This window comes from Vitis riparia, chromosome 11, assembly GCF_004353265.1.
Source record: "Vitis riparia cultivar Riparia Gloire de Montpellier isolate 1030 chromosome 11, EGFV_Vit.rip_1.0, whole genome shotgun sequence".
NCBI lineage: Eukaryota > Viridiplantae > Streptophyta > Magnoliopsida > Vitales > Vitaceae > Vitis > Vitis riparia.
The window spans coordinates 79,480-96,892 of NC_048441.1; the positions used below are offsets into that span (position 1 = coordinate 79,480).

The window sequence follows — 17,413 nt, forward strand, 5'->3', positions numbered from 1 at the left end:
GGTTAAATCCCTTTACAAAGTATTAGAGCCGAATTCATCAGTGTGCTTTCCAATGAAGACAATCTGGAACTCTTGGGTGCAGCCAAAAATGAGCTTCTTTGCTTGGGAAGCTTCTTGGGGAAAAGTTCTAACTTTAGACTAAATTTAGAAGAAGGGTTGGGCTTTAGCAAATAGATGTTTTTTATGCCAAGATTATGAGGAGTCTATTGGCCATCTTCTTCTCCATTGCGAAAAAACGAAGGAGGTGTGGAAACTATTTTTTATCATGTTTGGTGTGTGTTGGGTGTTTCCCTCCTCAGTTAGGGAGACTCTTTTGGGATGGGATGGTGATTGGGTGGGTAAAAAGAACAGAACAGTGTGGGAAGCGGCCCCCCTATGCTTGTTTTGGTCAGTTTGGAAGGCTAGAAACAACATTGTTTTTTATGATGGGGTGCTATCCCTACAAAGGCTGAAAGCCTTTTTGTTTTTTCACTTTGGTTGGATACCAAACTGTTTATAAAAGTTGGTCCTACGACGTTAATAGATTTCATCGATTGGGTGGGTTCCCATTAAGGGAGGTCTTTTTTGTACATCTTGTTTGGTTAGTTTTTTTTTGTTACAGCTCTAAGAAGGTGAGTTTCTTTCATCTGTACATCTTGGGCCACTATTTTAGCACCTCTTATTAATACAATACCTTTGCTTACTTATAAAAAAAAAAAAAAAAAACAACTTCCCAATCAAAACAACAATTTTCAAATTGAATGATTAAAAGTCACCAAATTGAACTGATCCTTTTCTTGATCTATGAAGTTGGTGAGTCTCAATCCCATGGAAAATAACAATGGTATTCAATGGTAGTGATCCATGGAAAAGTAGAAATAGGGCATAGTGAAATTTGATGATGAAGAGTACCCGTAAGTCAAAACCGAAAACCAATTCAATTCAACCAACCAATCAAATCATATCGATTTTCAACAACTATAAAGGTTGATTTGGTTTGAGAATTTTGAAAACTAGCTTTGTTGGGTTAGTTTTCCGTTTCCTTATCTCCTACTTGATAAAATCAAACCAAACTAACATTCTAAAACTTCCATTTCTTGTGATTTGTAATTGTTCAATGTTTGATGATTATATATGCATATATATACATAAAGGAATGGGGAGGGTTTGAGGGAGGTTCTAGGTTGAAGTCTCAATGGGGACAAAAATTTACCTATCAAAAAAATATATATATTTTGTAAACTCCATTAAAGTAATTTATTGTTTTACTTATTAGACTCTAGTCAAATTAATTTTTAAATGCATTTATTATAGTTTGGATTAAAAATTTTAAATGTATTTTAAATTTCACACTCAAGTCGGTTTTAATTATTTTAAAAGATAAATTGGACTTAAGGCCTAACGTAACTCACATCCAACCAATCATCTAGACCAAACCAAACTAATCATAAATAAGTTTGATTTGATTAGATTTTTTACATCACTAACATGTCAGTTGGATTTTGAATCAAGCATAAACTGACCATCCAAGACTTGAGGAAGTTACGGGTTGAGGGAAGGATTTCAGTACAGATGAGAAGATGGTCGCCAAAGGAAAATGCGGAAATTGAGGGGAAGTTCAGAGGAGGCTGGATCGAACTACGGGGGTTACCATTTCACCTCTGGTCTGAGATACACCTGAAGAAAGTAGTGGAGCAATGGGGGACGGTGACTGAAATTGATTGGCGCACGTTAAAATTGTTCGATCTTAGCAAGGCGAGGGTAAGAATAGCAATAAAAGACAGGTCAGTCCTCCCAGCTCTACTCGAGGTGACAAATGGCGACTGGGTGTTTACAGTTGCCGTCGTAGTGGTCGGAGAAGAAGACTGTCGAAGAGGTAGCGCAAAGAGCGAGTCGACTCGGGAGGCCTATGCATCTAACACGGGGACAGGTGGAGGAAGGTGGGTGGAGAAATTCAGATCAACGGCTGGAGGTAGATGTCGTGTCGAGGAGGACAATAGAACGAGGAAGGGGGAAGAAAGAGGTATGGTTGTGGCTGTTGCAGAGGGGACACGTAGCAAAGGAGAGCAGGCACAGTCGTCGCCCAATTCGAATTCAAATAAAAAGGACGATGGGCCTGTTGAGAAGAAGGAAGGGGGCGGGGAAAGGGCCGGAGGGGACGAGGCCTCTGATGTTGAGGACGGTCATGCCTATGAGAGGAAGGCCCAGAATCCATATAAGTTTGGATCAACAGTTGAAAAAGTGGACTGCTTTTATAAAGGCCCGTCAAGGATGGGCCTGAGCCCAAAAGGAAAAGATCCAGTGGAGGTGGAGACGTCGTCAGGAACTGGAGATGATTCAACCGCAGCGGGAAAGGGGAGAAAAGATTCTGGATATGGTCTTGAGGCTCAAACCAGTAGTCCCGCGAAGAAGAAAACGACGATCGGTTCAAAGAAGCTGTGGTCTACCCTTCTCCCTCCAAGCTCTGAGCGCCGACAAGGTCTTCGGTGTCGCAGCGAGACTCTTTTGAGCGAGAAGGACAATGTTGTCATCGATGAGCACCCAGAAGTTGCGGCTTTAGGGGCCGATTACCTAGCGGAAAGAGGATTTAGTGCGAGTCCTCTCTTCTCTCGCCGTTATTCAAGGATCTGGAAGCATCGCTTTGGGGAAGGGGCTTCGACATCAAAAAACGAAGCGGTCATGCACAACTTCCACTCCGACGAATATAAGGAAGGATTTTTGGGCCGAGTGGGGTCCGATCCTCGCGGCACAACAGTCATGGTGTTGCCTTCTACGCCAAAAATCAGAGGTAAAGGGCTAAGAATTTTGGGGAATTGTGGATTATTGGCTGTGGAAAATCTGGAGGTAACCCCGTCTTCAACTTTTCAGTCTCCCTCGTCTCATTTCTCCCCTTCTTATGGATCTTTTTCTCCCTTCTTGAGTCCTGCTGCCCCCACTCTTCCCAGTTCAGACATTCAATCCCTGAATTCTTTGGAAAACCGAGAGAACTCAAAAATTTTTTTCAAAAAAGATGACGATGGTACTGTGGGTCAAATTAGTGTTGGTTTCCCTAACCTCGGTTTGGAGGTGAACCAGACTGCTTATCCTAGCCAGATGACCGACAATGTTAACCCAGTGATGCCTAATACAAATCCATCTCCCAATCAGGCTACAGTCAGTCTGGGTGTTTGTGCGGGTTCTCCAACAGGTAAGTTTCAAATAGAAGGAATTTCTCCTAGAAAAATGGCAAAAGTGCGCGATGTCTTAAAGACTCTGGATATAAAAGTATACTCCAGGAGGAAGAGCAGATGTACCAAAGGTTTGTGAGATGAGCTGGAACTGGTTTGGAGGATTAGGGTCCGTGTGTTTAATCCATGAAGATAATCAGTTGGAATACCAGGGGGTTGGGTTCAAGGAAAAAGAGAAGGGTAGTTAAAGACTTTTTGAGATCGGAAAAACCAGATATAGTGATGATTCAGGAAACAAAAAAGGCAGAGTGTGACAGGAGGTTTGTGGGTAGTGTGTGGACAGCCAGAAATAAGGAATGGGCAGTCCTTCCGGCGTGCGGGGCTTCGAGGGGGATTTTGGTAATTTGGGACTCTAAAAAATTGCACAGTGAGGAGGTGGTATTAGGTTCCTTTTCAGTCTCAGTCAAGTTTGCAGTGGATGGAAGCGAACAGTTTTGGTTATCAACCGTCTATGGCCCAAATAGCACAGCTCTTAGGAAGGATTTTTGGGCGGAGCTTTCAGACATTTATGGACTTTCTTACCCATGTTGGTGCACGGGTGGAGATTTCAATGTCATAAGGAGATGTTCAGAAAAATTGGGTGGTGCTAGATTGACCCCAAGCATGAAGGACTTGGATGACTTTATAAGAGAAAACGAACTGATTGATCCTCCTTTAAGGAGTGCTTCATTCACTTGGTCAAACATGCAAGAGCATCCCGTTTGCAAGAGATTAGACCGTTTTCTCTACTCAAATGAGTGGGAACAATTATTCCCGCAAAGTCTCCAAGAAGTTCTTCCTAGATGGACGTCGGATCATTGGCCGATAGTCTTAGAAACCAACCCGTTCAAGTGAGGTCCAACACCATTTAGGTTTGAGAATATGTGGTTACGTCATCCAAGTTTTAAGAAGAGCTTCGGAAGATGGTGGAAGGAGTTTCAAGGAGATGGGTGGGAAGGTCACAAGTTCATGAGGAAACTCCAATTCCTTAAGGCCAAATTGAAAGAATGGAATAAGAATTCTTTTGGTGACCTAATTGAAAGGAAAAAAAGCATTTTGTTAGATATAGCTAACTTTGACTCCATGGAGCAAGAAGGGGGTCTTCCCCTTGAACTTTTAATCCATAGAGCCGTAAGGAAAGGGGAGTTAGAGGAGTTGATCTTGAGGGAAGAAATTCATTGGAGACAAAAAGTTAGGGTGAAATGGGTTAAGGAAGGGGATTGTAATTCAAAATTTTTCCATAAAGTGGCTAATGGCAGGAGAAATAGGAAATTTATCAAGGTGTTGGAGAATGAAAGAGGCTTGGTGATGGATAATTCAGAGAGCATCAAAGAGGAGATCTTAAGGTATTTTGAAAAGCTCTATGCTAGTCCTTCTGGAGAATCTTGGAGAGTTGAAGGCTTAGATTGGTCTCCTATATCTAGAGAGAGTGCGTCTAGGTTGGAATCCCCTTTTACTGAAAAAGAGATCTCTAAGGCCATTTTTCAGATGGATAGGGATAAAGCACCGGGGCCTGATGGATTTACTATTGCAGTGTTTCAAGATTGTTGGGATGTGATTAAGGAAGACTTAGTGAAAGTGTTTGATGAGTTTCACAGGAGTGGGGTAATTAATCAAAGCACTAATGCGTCCTTCATAGTTCTGTTACCTAAAAAAAGTATAGCAAAGAAGATATCAGACTATAGACCCATTAGCTTGATCACAAGTCTTTACAAGATTATAGCCAAAGTGTTAGCAGGGCGTCTAAGAGGGATACTTCATGAAACCATCCATTCCACTCAAGGAGCTTTTGTTCAAGGGAGACAAATTTTGGACGCAGTCCTCATAGCCAATGAGATAGTGGATGAGAAAAAACGATCAGGGGAGGAAGGAGTTGTCTTTAAAATTGACTTTGAAAAGGCTTATGACCATGTGAGTTGGGATTTTTTGGACCATGTGATGGAGGAAAAGGGGTTCAATCCTAGATGGAGGAAATGGATAAGAGGTTGTCTGTCATCGGTGTCTTTTGCAATTCTAGTGAATGGAAACGCTAAAGGTTGGGTTAAGGCATCTAGAGGTTTAAGACAAGGAGACCCTTTATCCCCTTTTTTGTTCACCATAGTAGCAGATGTTTTGAGCAGGATGTTATTGAGAGCAGAGGAAAGAAATGCTCTAGAGGGTTTCAGGGTGGGTAGGAACAAAACAAGGGTGTCCCATTTACAATTTGCAGATGACACCATTTTCTTCTCTAGTACTCGAGAAGAGGACTTGCTAACTCTCAAGAGCGTTTTGCTAGTGTTTGGGCATATTTATGGGTTGAAGGTTAACCTTGCCAAAAGTAATATTTATGGCATCAACCTCGGTCAGGATCATCTTCATAGGTTGGCCGAGTTGCTTGATTGCAAGGCATCTGGGTGGCCCATACTCTACCTGGGTCTTCCTCTGGGTGGGAATCCCAACTCGGGTAGCTTCTGGGATCCTGTGATTGAGAAGATCTCGAGCAGATTAGATGGGTGGCAAAAGGCATATTTATCGTTTGGAGGTAGGATAACTCTCATTCAATCTTGTCTCACTCATATGCCTTGTTACTTCCTTTCATTGTTTAAGATTCCCGCCTCCGTGGCAATAAGAATTGAGAGGTTGCAAAGAGACTTTTTATGGTCCGGGGTTGGGGAAGGCAAAAGAGATCATCTAGTTAGTTGGGATGTAGTGTGTAATCCGAAGGCGAAAGGGGGTTTGGGTCTCGGAAGGATTTCCTTGCGGAATTCCGCTCTCTTAGGGAAATGGTTGTGGAGGTATCCCAGGGAGGGTTCAGCGCTGTGGCATCAGGTCATTTTAAGCATTTATGGATCACACTCTAATGGTTGGGACACCAACACTGTTGTTAGATGGTCACATCGTTGTCCTTGGAAGGCTATTGCACAAGTTTTCCAAGATTTTTCCAAGTTTACTCGGTTCATGGTAGGAGATGGGGAAAGAATTCGATTCTGGGAAGACTTGTGGTGGGGGGATCAACCTATGGGGGTCCGTTATCCAAGACTACTTAGAGTAGTAATGGATAAAAATATTCCTATTTCTTCAATTCTCGAATCCACTCGACCCTTCTCTTGGAACTTTAACTTCCGCCGTAACCTTTCCGATTCCGAGATAGAAGATTTAGAGAGTCTCATGCGGTCTCTTGATCTTATACATTTATCACCTTCGGTTCCAGATAAGAGATCTTGGTCTTTATCTTCTTCAGGACTTTTCACAGTCAAATCTTTCTTTCTTGCCTTATCCCAAAGATCTAGTTTGCCTTCAGTTTTCCCTTCCAAATTAGTCTGGAATTCTCAAGTCCCCTTCAAAATCAAGTCCTTTGTCTGGTTAGTGGCTCACAAGAAGGGAAATACTAATGACATGCTACAGTTGAGAAGACCCTACAAAGCACTTAGTCCCGACATTTGTATGTTGTGCATGAAGCAGGGAGAAACAGTAGATCATTTTTTTCTTCATTGCCCTCTGACGATGGGATTGTGGTATAGACTATTTCAGTTAACAAAGATAGATTGGGTCCCTCCTAGGAGCATCTATGACATGCTTTCTACCAATTTTAATGGGTTTGGATCTTCTAAGAGAGGGATTGTATTATGGCAAGCTGCGTGCATCGCTTTATTATGGGTGGTGTGGCGGGAAAAAAATGCAAGGATCTTTGAGGATAAAACAAGGAATTCAGAGAACCTTTGGGACATGATTCATTTCCTTGCTTCTCTTTGGGCTTTTTGTTCTAAGGCTTTTAAGGGGATTCCCCTTAATGTGATACTCCTTGATTGGTTAGCGGCGTGCAACTCCATTGGGGTGGCCTAACTCATAGCAATTGCCTGTATCTACTTTGTATTTTCTCGCATTTGTTTCATTGTAGTTTTGTTTTTCTTTGGTGGGAAGATTCCTCATCCTTCTCTTGTACTTTCCTTTTTATCAATATATGCCTTTGTCGTTTCCAATCAAAAAAATAAAAAAAAATAAAGACCTTGGTATTTCAATCACTAAATCAAGAAAATTCAGGACATCTCATGTTATTATTTCCTAACATGGGAAGCCTAAGCAACCAACAAATTTGATGACCACTAGTGAGTTAACTAAGGGCAGTGCCGAGTGTAACAAATTCTTTTCTATTGAGGATCATGTTCCCTTGTGAAAGTTTCAGTGTTTACATTCAGAAAAATTTCAGCTCTTCAGCTTTTATTTTTTTTCCCCTCTCTTCTTAGGGTAGGATTCCTCATATTTCATATTGCTTGTAACTAAAGTTTCATTTATCCAAAGTAAAAAACCACTTTCAAGTTCAGTGTTGTCAAAAGCAAAAGGCGATATCAAGGCAATAGGAATCCTTTTAGCCTAAAGTGAAAGGCAAAAAACAAGCCAATAGTCTAACTATAGTAAGATAATAAAATATATATATATATATATATATATATATATTTACCTAATTGATAATTAATCAATATAAGCATTGTCTTCAATAATCAACACTATTAATTTTTCATCCCTCATGACGTCTTATAAAAATAACAAATAGTAATAATTATTCAAAGTGTTAAATATCATACCCCACATCATAAGAAACATCATATTGTTTAGAGAAATTCATCTTATCCAAATGCATATTCTAATTTTCTAGATATCTAAAAATCAGAATAAAAAACAAAATAAGAAAATAAACATCTTAGAGACGTTTTAGGTTTCATCATCATAGTCATCTGAAATTAAATTTTTCATCACTTCCATCAAAACTAAATCGATAACCTCCATCTCATTATCACCATGATTGATAATATAATACTTCATCTTATACTCATTTAATCTAATGTTAGGTTAAATTAAATAACAATCTAAGTACATTTAATCTTAACTCATGATCAAAGACGACCACTTCTATGCTTTGAGCCTTATCCCAAAGCGTGCCTCTTTGAAATCGCCTTGCCTAGGTCTTCAAGAGGTGACTTTTATCTACCTTGCCTGGCCTAATGGCCTTGGTGACCAACGCAAGATTGCCTTTGATATCACTACTTTCAGCTCCAAACCCATCTCCACACTTTTTTAAAGCTTCTAATCCTTCCACATGCTAAATAGGTTATGAACCCATCTCTAACAACCGTTTCATAGAAAGCTTCATAGGGAAAGATTTTGACATTGGATTAGTTACAAAAAAGAGGATGACACTTGATGCACCAATACTTTATTTGTATGAAGGAAGAAGAGACTATTAACCACATTCTCCTTCATTTTGCCCGAGCTCAAGAATTATGGAGTTTGGTATTCTCCTTGTTAGGGGCAAAGTGGGTGATGCCTTAGTTAAAGAGGCTTTGTTAGGGTGGCATGATTATTTTATGGGTAAAAGGTAGAAGTAGGTTTGAAGGGTTATCCCATTGTGTGTTTTTTGGACTTTACGGAAGGAGAGGAACCAAAGATCTTTTGAAAGCAAAGAAATGTTTGTTCATTCGATTGTCTTCTACTTTCTTTGTAACTTTTATCATGGGTGAGGGTGTGCATTAATAAAGGCTCCCTAACCATGGTATATTTTATAGGTTGGTTAGGTTTGTCTTGATGGGGCAATTGTTTTTTCTGGCCTTTTTGTTACTTCCTGACTCCCTTTGCATATAACCTATGTACTTTGGCACACTTACAATTAGCACCTTCAATATATTTATTTTGTTTACCTATCAAAAAAAAAAAAAAAAAAGAGTTTTGTGTGTGTTTTTTTTTTTTTTTTTTTGCTCCTTTGTTAACCTTATTGATTGGCCTTCATTGCTAACATAGGTCTAAATTTGGTTTTTGCCTTCATTGCCAACAAAGGAATTTAATATTTCTCTATTTTTTTTGATAAATTATTTAATAGAAGATTGTAAAAGGTCTTTGAATTTCTAGCTGATTTAAACCCAAATCTGGATCACATACATGGGCAAGTCTTTAGCAAAGAACCTCTTCCATCACTTAGAGAGGTTTGTGCCATTGTTAGAAAGGAAGAAAGTATACAAATTCTGCCATTAACCCAAGAAGACAGGAAACAAATCTCTTCACCAAAGAATAATTGGAACAACTATATAGGTTTATGAATTAGACACATTTTTCCTCTAATCCTTCTTCCTTTACCAAACCTAGCCCAAACAAGTAATTTTTAACTACATTGAAAGTCACCTTGAAAAATTCCATCCCTTGGTTCATAGATTCAGGGGCAACTAATCACATTACTAGTATGATGGAATACCTCATGTGCAACTACTAAATTGGTATTCCATCCCAATTTATTCCATCACTCCATTATCCCAAAAGATCACCACCCCTCGTTGCAAATGAGGTATCTAAAGCTTCCCATTCCAAAACCTGCTTACCACAATGCTTCTAATCAGCTCCTTGGCCATAAATTCTAGCTTGCTCTCTTGCAAACAAACCAAGTCAGCCCTTTGACAACTAAAAAAAGATTAGATGACCTTTCTCTTCACCATATTATTTAGCCCTCTAACATTCAATGGAATTTTTCTTAGCATTGTTAGGAAACAGAGGTGATAGCCCAGAACTTTTTATTCATAGAATTCCCTTAGCCTAGTTTGTCATCATAATTCAAAAAACATTCTGATTTATGCATTTCCCTTTCACGGCAAGACCATCCCCTACTATGCCTTTCCTCAAGGTGTTCAAAGCTCTCTTGTTCCTCTTAGCCCCAAACTTCCTCAATAAAGCTACAATCTGTCCAAAACCTTCAATTGGCATACCCAAAAATCAACTGAACACTGCAAACAGGTAGATAGTCGTGGGCTTGTACCAGAGTAGACAAGGAAACTTTATTTAAAGGAAGATCTTAGCAGGAAAAAAAAAAAGGAAAAGTTAAACCCTACTTGAAGAAAGGGAAGTTAAGAATGAACTTCTCCAATCCCCTTTAGTTATAATAATAGCAATAAAAACAACAGTAAAAATAACATAAACTTATACCATGCATCACATTCCTTAAAACTGACCAATGTTCAATGCGTTACCTAGACCGACTCTTTTCCAACATGACTCCATGGTAGACAAAACTTCTAACTTGGTCCCCAACAAAAATAATGCTTAGAAACTTCTTATTGACTAAGCTCTTGCATAAGTACAATAAGTGAATTTTCCATATGCAATTCTAGCATCATCCTTTACATAGTTCAATGCTAAATGTGCTTCATTATTTTGAGCTATCTAACATATAAATGCAAACAAGACATAACACAGCATCAAATGTAAGAAGTAAGCCCTTAAGTGGCTCATACTATGTTACAGCAGATCATGCGCTTTGCATGTCTAACCCATGCCTCAAAAGTGTTTCCCTTCAGCCTCATCCCTCAAAGTTATTAGCCCCATGTAACCCCTAAAACTATTGTGTTTCAAGGCAAAGTACTATAAAATTTGTGAACATGACAAAGAAAAAGGATCAACCGCACCACCTCACAAAATTAAATTAAAAAAGTTATATATTCTAACTGCTAAATAATAAAAGGATGCTTACCTATCAAGCCGGCAAATTGGACCTTTAGTAGCCCTGTGGAGAGATCTTTTGACAGCTGATTTCCAGGCAAAAGGAAATGAACCCCCCTGAAGGAAGCATACAAAGGACAGCTTTTGAAGATACATCATTAAGAAAACTGGAATGTTGGATGCAGAGAAAAAGCTTACCCAACCAAAACTCCTAGACAAATCATTGCCTGTTCCGAGTGGAATAATTCCAACAGGAGGAACTGGTTCACGATTCTGTTTGTCAAGCTCTCCAAGACTACCTAGCACCCAACCGACAGTACCATCTCCTCCTGCAACCTGTCAAAGCAACCGCCAAATAGCTTAGCATTATCAGCAACCACCAACTAGTTTAGTATTATCCATGAAAATAAAATAATTGGGGATTATAATGTCCGATAAACATACCACGATCCTCATCTTTTCCCGGACCTCTTTAGCACATTGGTCTCCCTGTTCAGCCAACTTCTCTAGGCAACCCAATCCATACTGGATAAATTCATGGGGCTTCACAGCTGAGAGGTCAAACACCTGCATCACAATCAAGAACCAACTGTCCTATTAACAGAGAACTGTTCAACCATCCATTTTACATAGGCCAAAAATGCGAACTGAAATTTCCAGGGTTCTAATGACAAATCAAATTCAACCTAGCCGTTTGCTGCCAGTTATTTATAACGATTCATAGTATTTTTAATGGTCAATTAAAATAATGATATTAGAACAAACATGCCAATAATAAACCATTATAATAATAATATAAATAAATAATATAATTTCAAAATTCAAATTTTAAGTATATCAATTATCAGTTAGAGAAAAAAACAAGGACCTGTTCGCGACTCATCAACTCCTGAAGCCGCTCCTTCAGCTCAGGCCCGTGTCGACCACCGCTGCGGGAGTTAATAAACACAATAATGGGACACTCCGGCGACTCAGCATTCTCGGCTCCTTCGAGATGGTGGTCGCCGGCGTTTGGATCCTTGGAATTAATGGAATCGCGCATGGCAAGTCGAAGATATTGGGGCAATAAAATGATGCGCTTTAGTTCCTCTTTATCGATTCGGATTCCGGAGAGGCCGCAGCCGCGGAAGGAGTCAATGACCGAGGAGCGCGCCGCGACCCGAATTGAATCACCAACGGAGGAAGGCGAATCCATGGAATCGAAATTCGCTGAACTGGCTGAGTCAGAGAATGGGAGGGTATTGGAGGAGGCTACAGAACTTTGAAACTTGAAAATGATGTTGTCGCTGTTGTTCTTCATTGTAATAAATATAATAGAAATATATGTAAAAATAAATAAATAAAATAGATATGGAAAAAGGAATGTAGACAGAGAAAATGGTAAAAAAGATGGGATGGAGGTGATGGTGGTGGGGCCTATGATGTGCGCATCGCAGGCGAAGAACAGATGGGCGGAGGCTTCAGTTTTAAAACCGGTTCCTGGCAGTTTCCTTCTCAACCATATGCCCTTCTCCCTCACCTCTATTTACACATACCAGCTCTTTCCCAATTCCTCACGTCATCATACGCCCTCTTCCCCTTTTCACCACCCCATTAATATTGGTCGATACTTACTATGTTTGACAACATTGTCGAAATTAAATTTTGAAATGACTTCTAATTTATTTTCGAAATGACATTTGATTGAAAATTTAAAAATTATTTTTATGATTTATTTTGATGAATATATTGCACATTTATTTATAAAAGTTTTTCAAAGTATTTTCACTATAGTTATTCAAAATATTTTATTAAAAAAAAATTGAGACACTTCTAATTTATTTTTAAAACTAAAGATTATTTTAAGTATAATTTCATAAAATATTTAAAAGGAATATTAATTTGATTGTGAGTTTAGAAGAGAATTGAATTAGAACATGTGGTGCATATGGCTGGTGCAAATTAAGGGGAAAAAAAAAAAGCATCTATCCTTTTCCACTTATGACATGTACCAAATATCGGTTTGTTGAATTCTTTAATTGGAAATAAAAATAATTAAATTCCCATGAAAATAAAATATAAATGGAAACCAATAACCTCTAGGTACTCTTTTTAACTTTTCATTGTTTCACAAATTGTATTTTTATTAAATTTATATATATAAGTATTTTACTATCATTATTATGATTATAAACCTACTTAAATAGGATTAAGGTTTCAAAATTTTCCGAATTCTCCTTCTCTTTTTCTCTTTTACAATATTTATAGGAGAGAACACTTTCAAAGCTATGAGAGAAGCCTTATGTTATTTTATGATTCTTGCATTTTTTTTTTTTTTACTTGATCCCATATGTTGAGGTTTCGCGTCCCTGTGATCCACGTAGCTGTCAAATGGACGCACGCTCTCAACCAAGATTGAGTTCTGGTTCAGTTGTCCCTGTAAAATATGTCCGGACACACCCTTCGATGGTTTTGTCAGCCATGGATAGAGAGATTAATCAGTTGGCCTTTTACTAGGTATAGCAAGCTTATCTTTTTCCTTGTGTGAAGGTCCATATATATATTGTCAGAAGTTCTGCCTCCCTCTTTAATGGTGAGAAGACTTTTTGGCTCGTCATGATGCCTCTAGGTGGTGGCAGGGCCATCATCACCCTACGGGCGGCTGTCAGAGATCGTGGGAGGTGACTTGCCATCATTCCTGTCCTTTCGCTCTGCAGGCGGCAGAATATGGGCTATGGCAGGCTATCGGGATGACATAGCAAGGCATGCTCACTTCAGTCAACGATCCAGACAATATATTCGGATAGGATATGGCAGTCGTCTGGATGTGATATGGCGGTCGTTCGGATGTGATGTTTGCGAGTGTCGTGTGTCTCTCCCTGAGGGAGTCCGGATAGGTGGGGCGCGCCACATGTCCCTGGGGGGAGTCCGGATGGAGTTGCTCCAGACAGCGAGGTGCGCCACGTGTCGTAAGGGGGAGGGGTCCCTACAATGCCCCCCTTTTAACCTGCCGATTTTGCCCGGGCAGAATGAGCGGGTTAAAATGATTGTTTTTGAAACTGAGGCTACTTTTTCCGCTCATTGGGCCACGTGGTGAGCGGGGGCGAAGAGGAAGAAGAACATTTATGATGAGTCGTCGTCTCTGGGAATTCCTAGGCAGCGTGTCTTTTCAATAATGGCGCAGCTGAGCGGTTAGAATACCGAGAGGCTGTCTCTCATTTAAATAGCGGACCGAGTCCCTCACTCTTGCATTTTTTTTTCTGCATTTTCTGCTGGTAGTGCTTTTTCTTCAGCCTTCTACGTATTCTTGTTTATGAGTGAGGTTCCAAGGTTTCTGCTAGCAACACTCGTGTCGTGACAGTGACTGCATCGCAGACTTCATCTCCATCTTCCCAGTTTACGCTCGGTACGTTCTCTATTCCTGCATTCTCCTTATTGCACTTGCTTTGTGGTTGTTTCTGATTTGTTGGGCAAGTTACTTGCGAATGGGGGTTGATACTGGCTTTTAGGGCTTTTTTTTTTCGGGGGGTTTTGACTGTGTTTTGGGTGTGTTTAGGGTTTCTGTTGCCCCCCTGCGCCTTTTGTGGGCTACCGATTCTTTTTTGGGTTTGAGACAAGGGTTGAGATGGGGATGTTGGTGATGTTAGGTTTTCTGAGCGTTTTTGGCGTTAAGGTTGTGGGGCTGGGTGCTTGTTTTTTACTGTTGGAATTCTGCCATGCATGTTCTGTTTCAACCCCAGTTTCAAAAATGTCTGCGAACAAGGAAGCTACTTCGTCTAGCTCGTCCGGACAGAGCAGCAAAGATGCATTTGGAGATGTTCACGCGGAGAAATCCGTAGACAAGCTGAATGTGAGGGAGTTTCGCGAACGCTTCTACATCCCGAATGGCGTGTCCGTTGAACTTATGGATGGAGAGGCCGTGTCAACTGAGAAATCTGAGGACAACGCTATCTTCTTCACCAATGAGCCATTCAATGTTGGGTTCCGGTTCCCCCTCCCATCGTTGTTCAAGGAATTTCTCCACTTCACCCAGATTTCCCCCGCTTACATTCATCCCAACATGGTTTGGGTGCTGATGGGGTGCAACATTCTGAGCATGCTGTTCAACCTGGACCTTTCACTATTGGAGGTTCTTTTCATCTACTCCATCAAGAAGGGGAAGAATGATATCTACAACTTTGTCGCCAGCCTTCCATCCTTTTAGTTGGCCTTCTTGACTCGACCAAGGGGCCGCCAGAGGACACGTGCTGGTCAAGGGCCTATGGGCGGGTTTGACGGTGCATCCGGATAGGCAGTTCGCTCCTGACCAATCATTAAAGGCCTCAGGTATGACTAAGTTGCTCCATGTCCTTCCGCGGTTGCGAGTTAGGTCAACATTATTAGGTGGCTGACATGCTTTGTTCTCTTGGGTGCAGGCAAGGATAGAAGGGGGAAGTTGGTAGAATGGGTGGAGAAAGCCTCGTTCGACCGGTTGAACAGGCTATTTGAGATTGCGGCGGACGAGAGGAGTTGCGAAAAGCTTCTCTCCACGCAGAATCTCTACTTGGCTACCCGAGAGCCCCAGCCGTACGTACTCAACATACTTCCAAGGCAGTTGCCCAAAAATGTGGTGAGCGGAGAATACTTTGTTCTCAAAGATCTTCCTTTCTACCCGGAGGTGCGAAAAGCGGACGCCTAGGCACGCAAAGCAGTTCTCAACGAGCGGGAGGAAAGAAGGCAAGAGGGGACTTTGCGGAAGGCCCCTGGTGATAAACGCTTTGCGCCCACTCCTCCCGTTGGCGCCCCAGCGAGAAAGAAGAATAAGGTTCCCTCAAAGGGAAAAGCAATAAAACTTCCAACTCCCCCAAAGGAAGCAGCAATAAAATCTCCAACTCCCATAAAGGGAATAGTAATAAGATCTCCAGCTTCCTTCGGCTTGCCTTTTGTTTCAAGCGGCTCTGCACATATCGCGGGTCTAAACGGATTGGGGCCTTCAATGCTAGCGGCTAAACGGTTGGCTCTTCTGGTTGAGGAAGTGACCTCAATGAATCAACCCGGCTCTCCCCATCCGGACGCGGATGTAGCTGGGGCCTCTTTTGCTGAAACGTTGACTCTTACGACACCTCCAATGGAAGAAACGGGGGCTGAAAGGCAGGATTCGCCCCCTTGTGAGCCAAGCTCTCTTGCCCTTGTACCGGTGAAGGGGCTAGCTGCAAGGAGGTCTCGTCCGGCCGGCGACTTAAAGTCTAGCCTCATCAGGCGGCTTCAGGATCGTCTTCTGGAAACCATCGAAGTCAACTGCTCATCCGCCCAGGAGGATCATCTGGAGGGGAGTGAGACGGAGATGGTAGAAGAGAACCCAACCGACCCGATGCTGGTCCCGGATGAGGGTTCGCCCGAAGAGATCCAACCGACCGTGAATGATGGGGGCCCGGATCCGGGGGAGGAGTCACACCCTACCGCCTCGTCAGGGGAAAGTCCAGTTGATGATGCGGCTTGCATCTCCGCTAGCCCTTTCAGCTATGCGGAGTTGGGAGAGATGCTGAAACGGATTCCACTCGGCATAGATGTTGTTCTGCCTTCAGCGAAAATGTTTGAGGTGGCGGAAATGGTATAGCTTACTCCCCTTGATTTTGCTCGCCATACTGGCATGTTTTTCACATGGGTTGTAATTGCACTTCTTGTTGTGGGTTTTTCTGCAGCTGGTGAGCGGTATTCGCGGCATAGTTCAACAACGCGATCTTTTTTCGGACCTGCTGCGGACTGTCGATTATATGAAGGTCTTTGTCTCCTAATGCATGAACAGTGAAAAGGAACTGCGCTTGAGATTGGAGTAGGCCGAAGTCAGCTTATCCACTACCCGGAGGGCCTCTGAAGAGAGTGTCAAAGCTTTGAAAAGGTCCCAGGAGGACAACGAGGCTCTCCGGATGGAGCTAGTAGAGGCAAAGAGTCAGAAGGAATCTACAGACGCCCGCCTGCATGAGGCGAATGGCGAGATGACCCAACTGAGGGGGGGAAGTGAGACAACTCCGGACAGAGGTGTCAATCGAGAAAAAGTAGAGAGAGGACTTGTAGTTGCGTTTATCAGCGCAAAAAAAAAAAAAAAAAAAAAAAAAAAAAAAAAAGTTGGAGGCTGAGTTTGTCGAGCAAAGGGAGGAACTCGAGACGGATTACCAGAAGCAGATAGACGAGATGTACTTCTTCGGCTACGGTTGCTGCATGAAGAAGCATGGTATCAAACGGGACGTCCCTTCGATTCTCCCGGGTGAGGAGGACAAGCTGCGTGACAAGCCTTCCTAATGAGAGCTTTTCTTTTTGTAATTTTTACTGCTATTTCTCCTTGTATTAGTAGTCCGGAGAACCTTTTTGTATACAATTTCACAATTATTAATAAAGCATACTCCTTCACATTGCTCTTCTATTCTTCTTTCATTGGTAGTATTGCTTTAGAGTGGCTACATTCCAAGGGCGGAGTAGAGGGGTTCCATTTAAGGTTTGCAAATGGATGACCCATTTTCGTTGGCTTTTGACACTTGGTACGCTAGGGTTCTGCCCCCTGAGTGGTTGTCACAAACGCCTTCATGAAGTTCGGATAGAACATATTGGATTTCTGGCTGGATCAAGCATCTGAGGTACGGACCTCCGAAGGATCGCCTGTAGAGATCACCTCCGATTAGGGTAAAACGGGATGCTTGTACCCGAACTTTGTGGGCGTGCTTGGAATCTTCAGGCAATGCCCCCGTTTGTAAATAGGTCCTGATGTCAACCACCTAGTCGTATTCCTTTGGGCTCATATTGCAAATATGTGATTCAGC

The 17,413-nt window shown here is 41.6% G+C and overlaps 1 protein-coding gene across 2 annotated transcripts in view; it reads right to left on the bottom strand.

Moving 5' to 3' along the window:
• The window catches only part of LOC117924673 (diacylglycerol kinase 3-like), a 61,009-nt gene extending 48,910 nt beyond the window's left edge, over window positions 1–12,099 (bottom strand). The window contains exons 1-4 of one of the 2 annotated variants that reach the window (XM_034843373.1): window positions 11,509–12,089; window positions 11,085–11,207; window positions 10,839–10,976; window positions 10,672–10,757 (exon numbers count right to left, since the gene is read on the bottom strand). In XM_034843373.1, coding sequence (XP_034699264.1) covers window positions 10,672–10,757; window positions 10,839–10,976; window positions 11,085–11,207; window positions 11,509–11,940 — 779 coding nt within the window. In that variant the 5' untranslated portion in view covers window positions 11,941–12,089. Of the gene's footprint in view, window positions 1–10,671; window positions 10,758–10,838; window positions 10,977–11,084; window positions 11,208–11,508 lie in introns of both variants that reach the window. The other variant, XM_034843374.1, reaches the window with a different exon arrangement.
• Window positions 12,100–17,413: the final 5,314 nt, after the last annotated feature.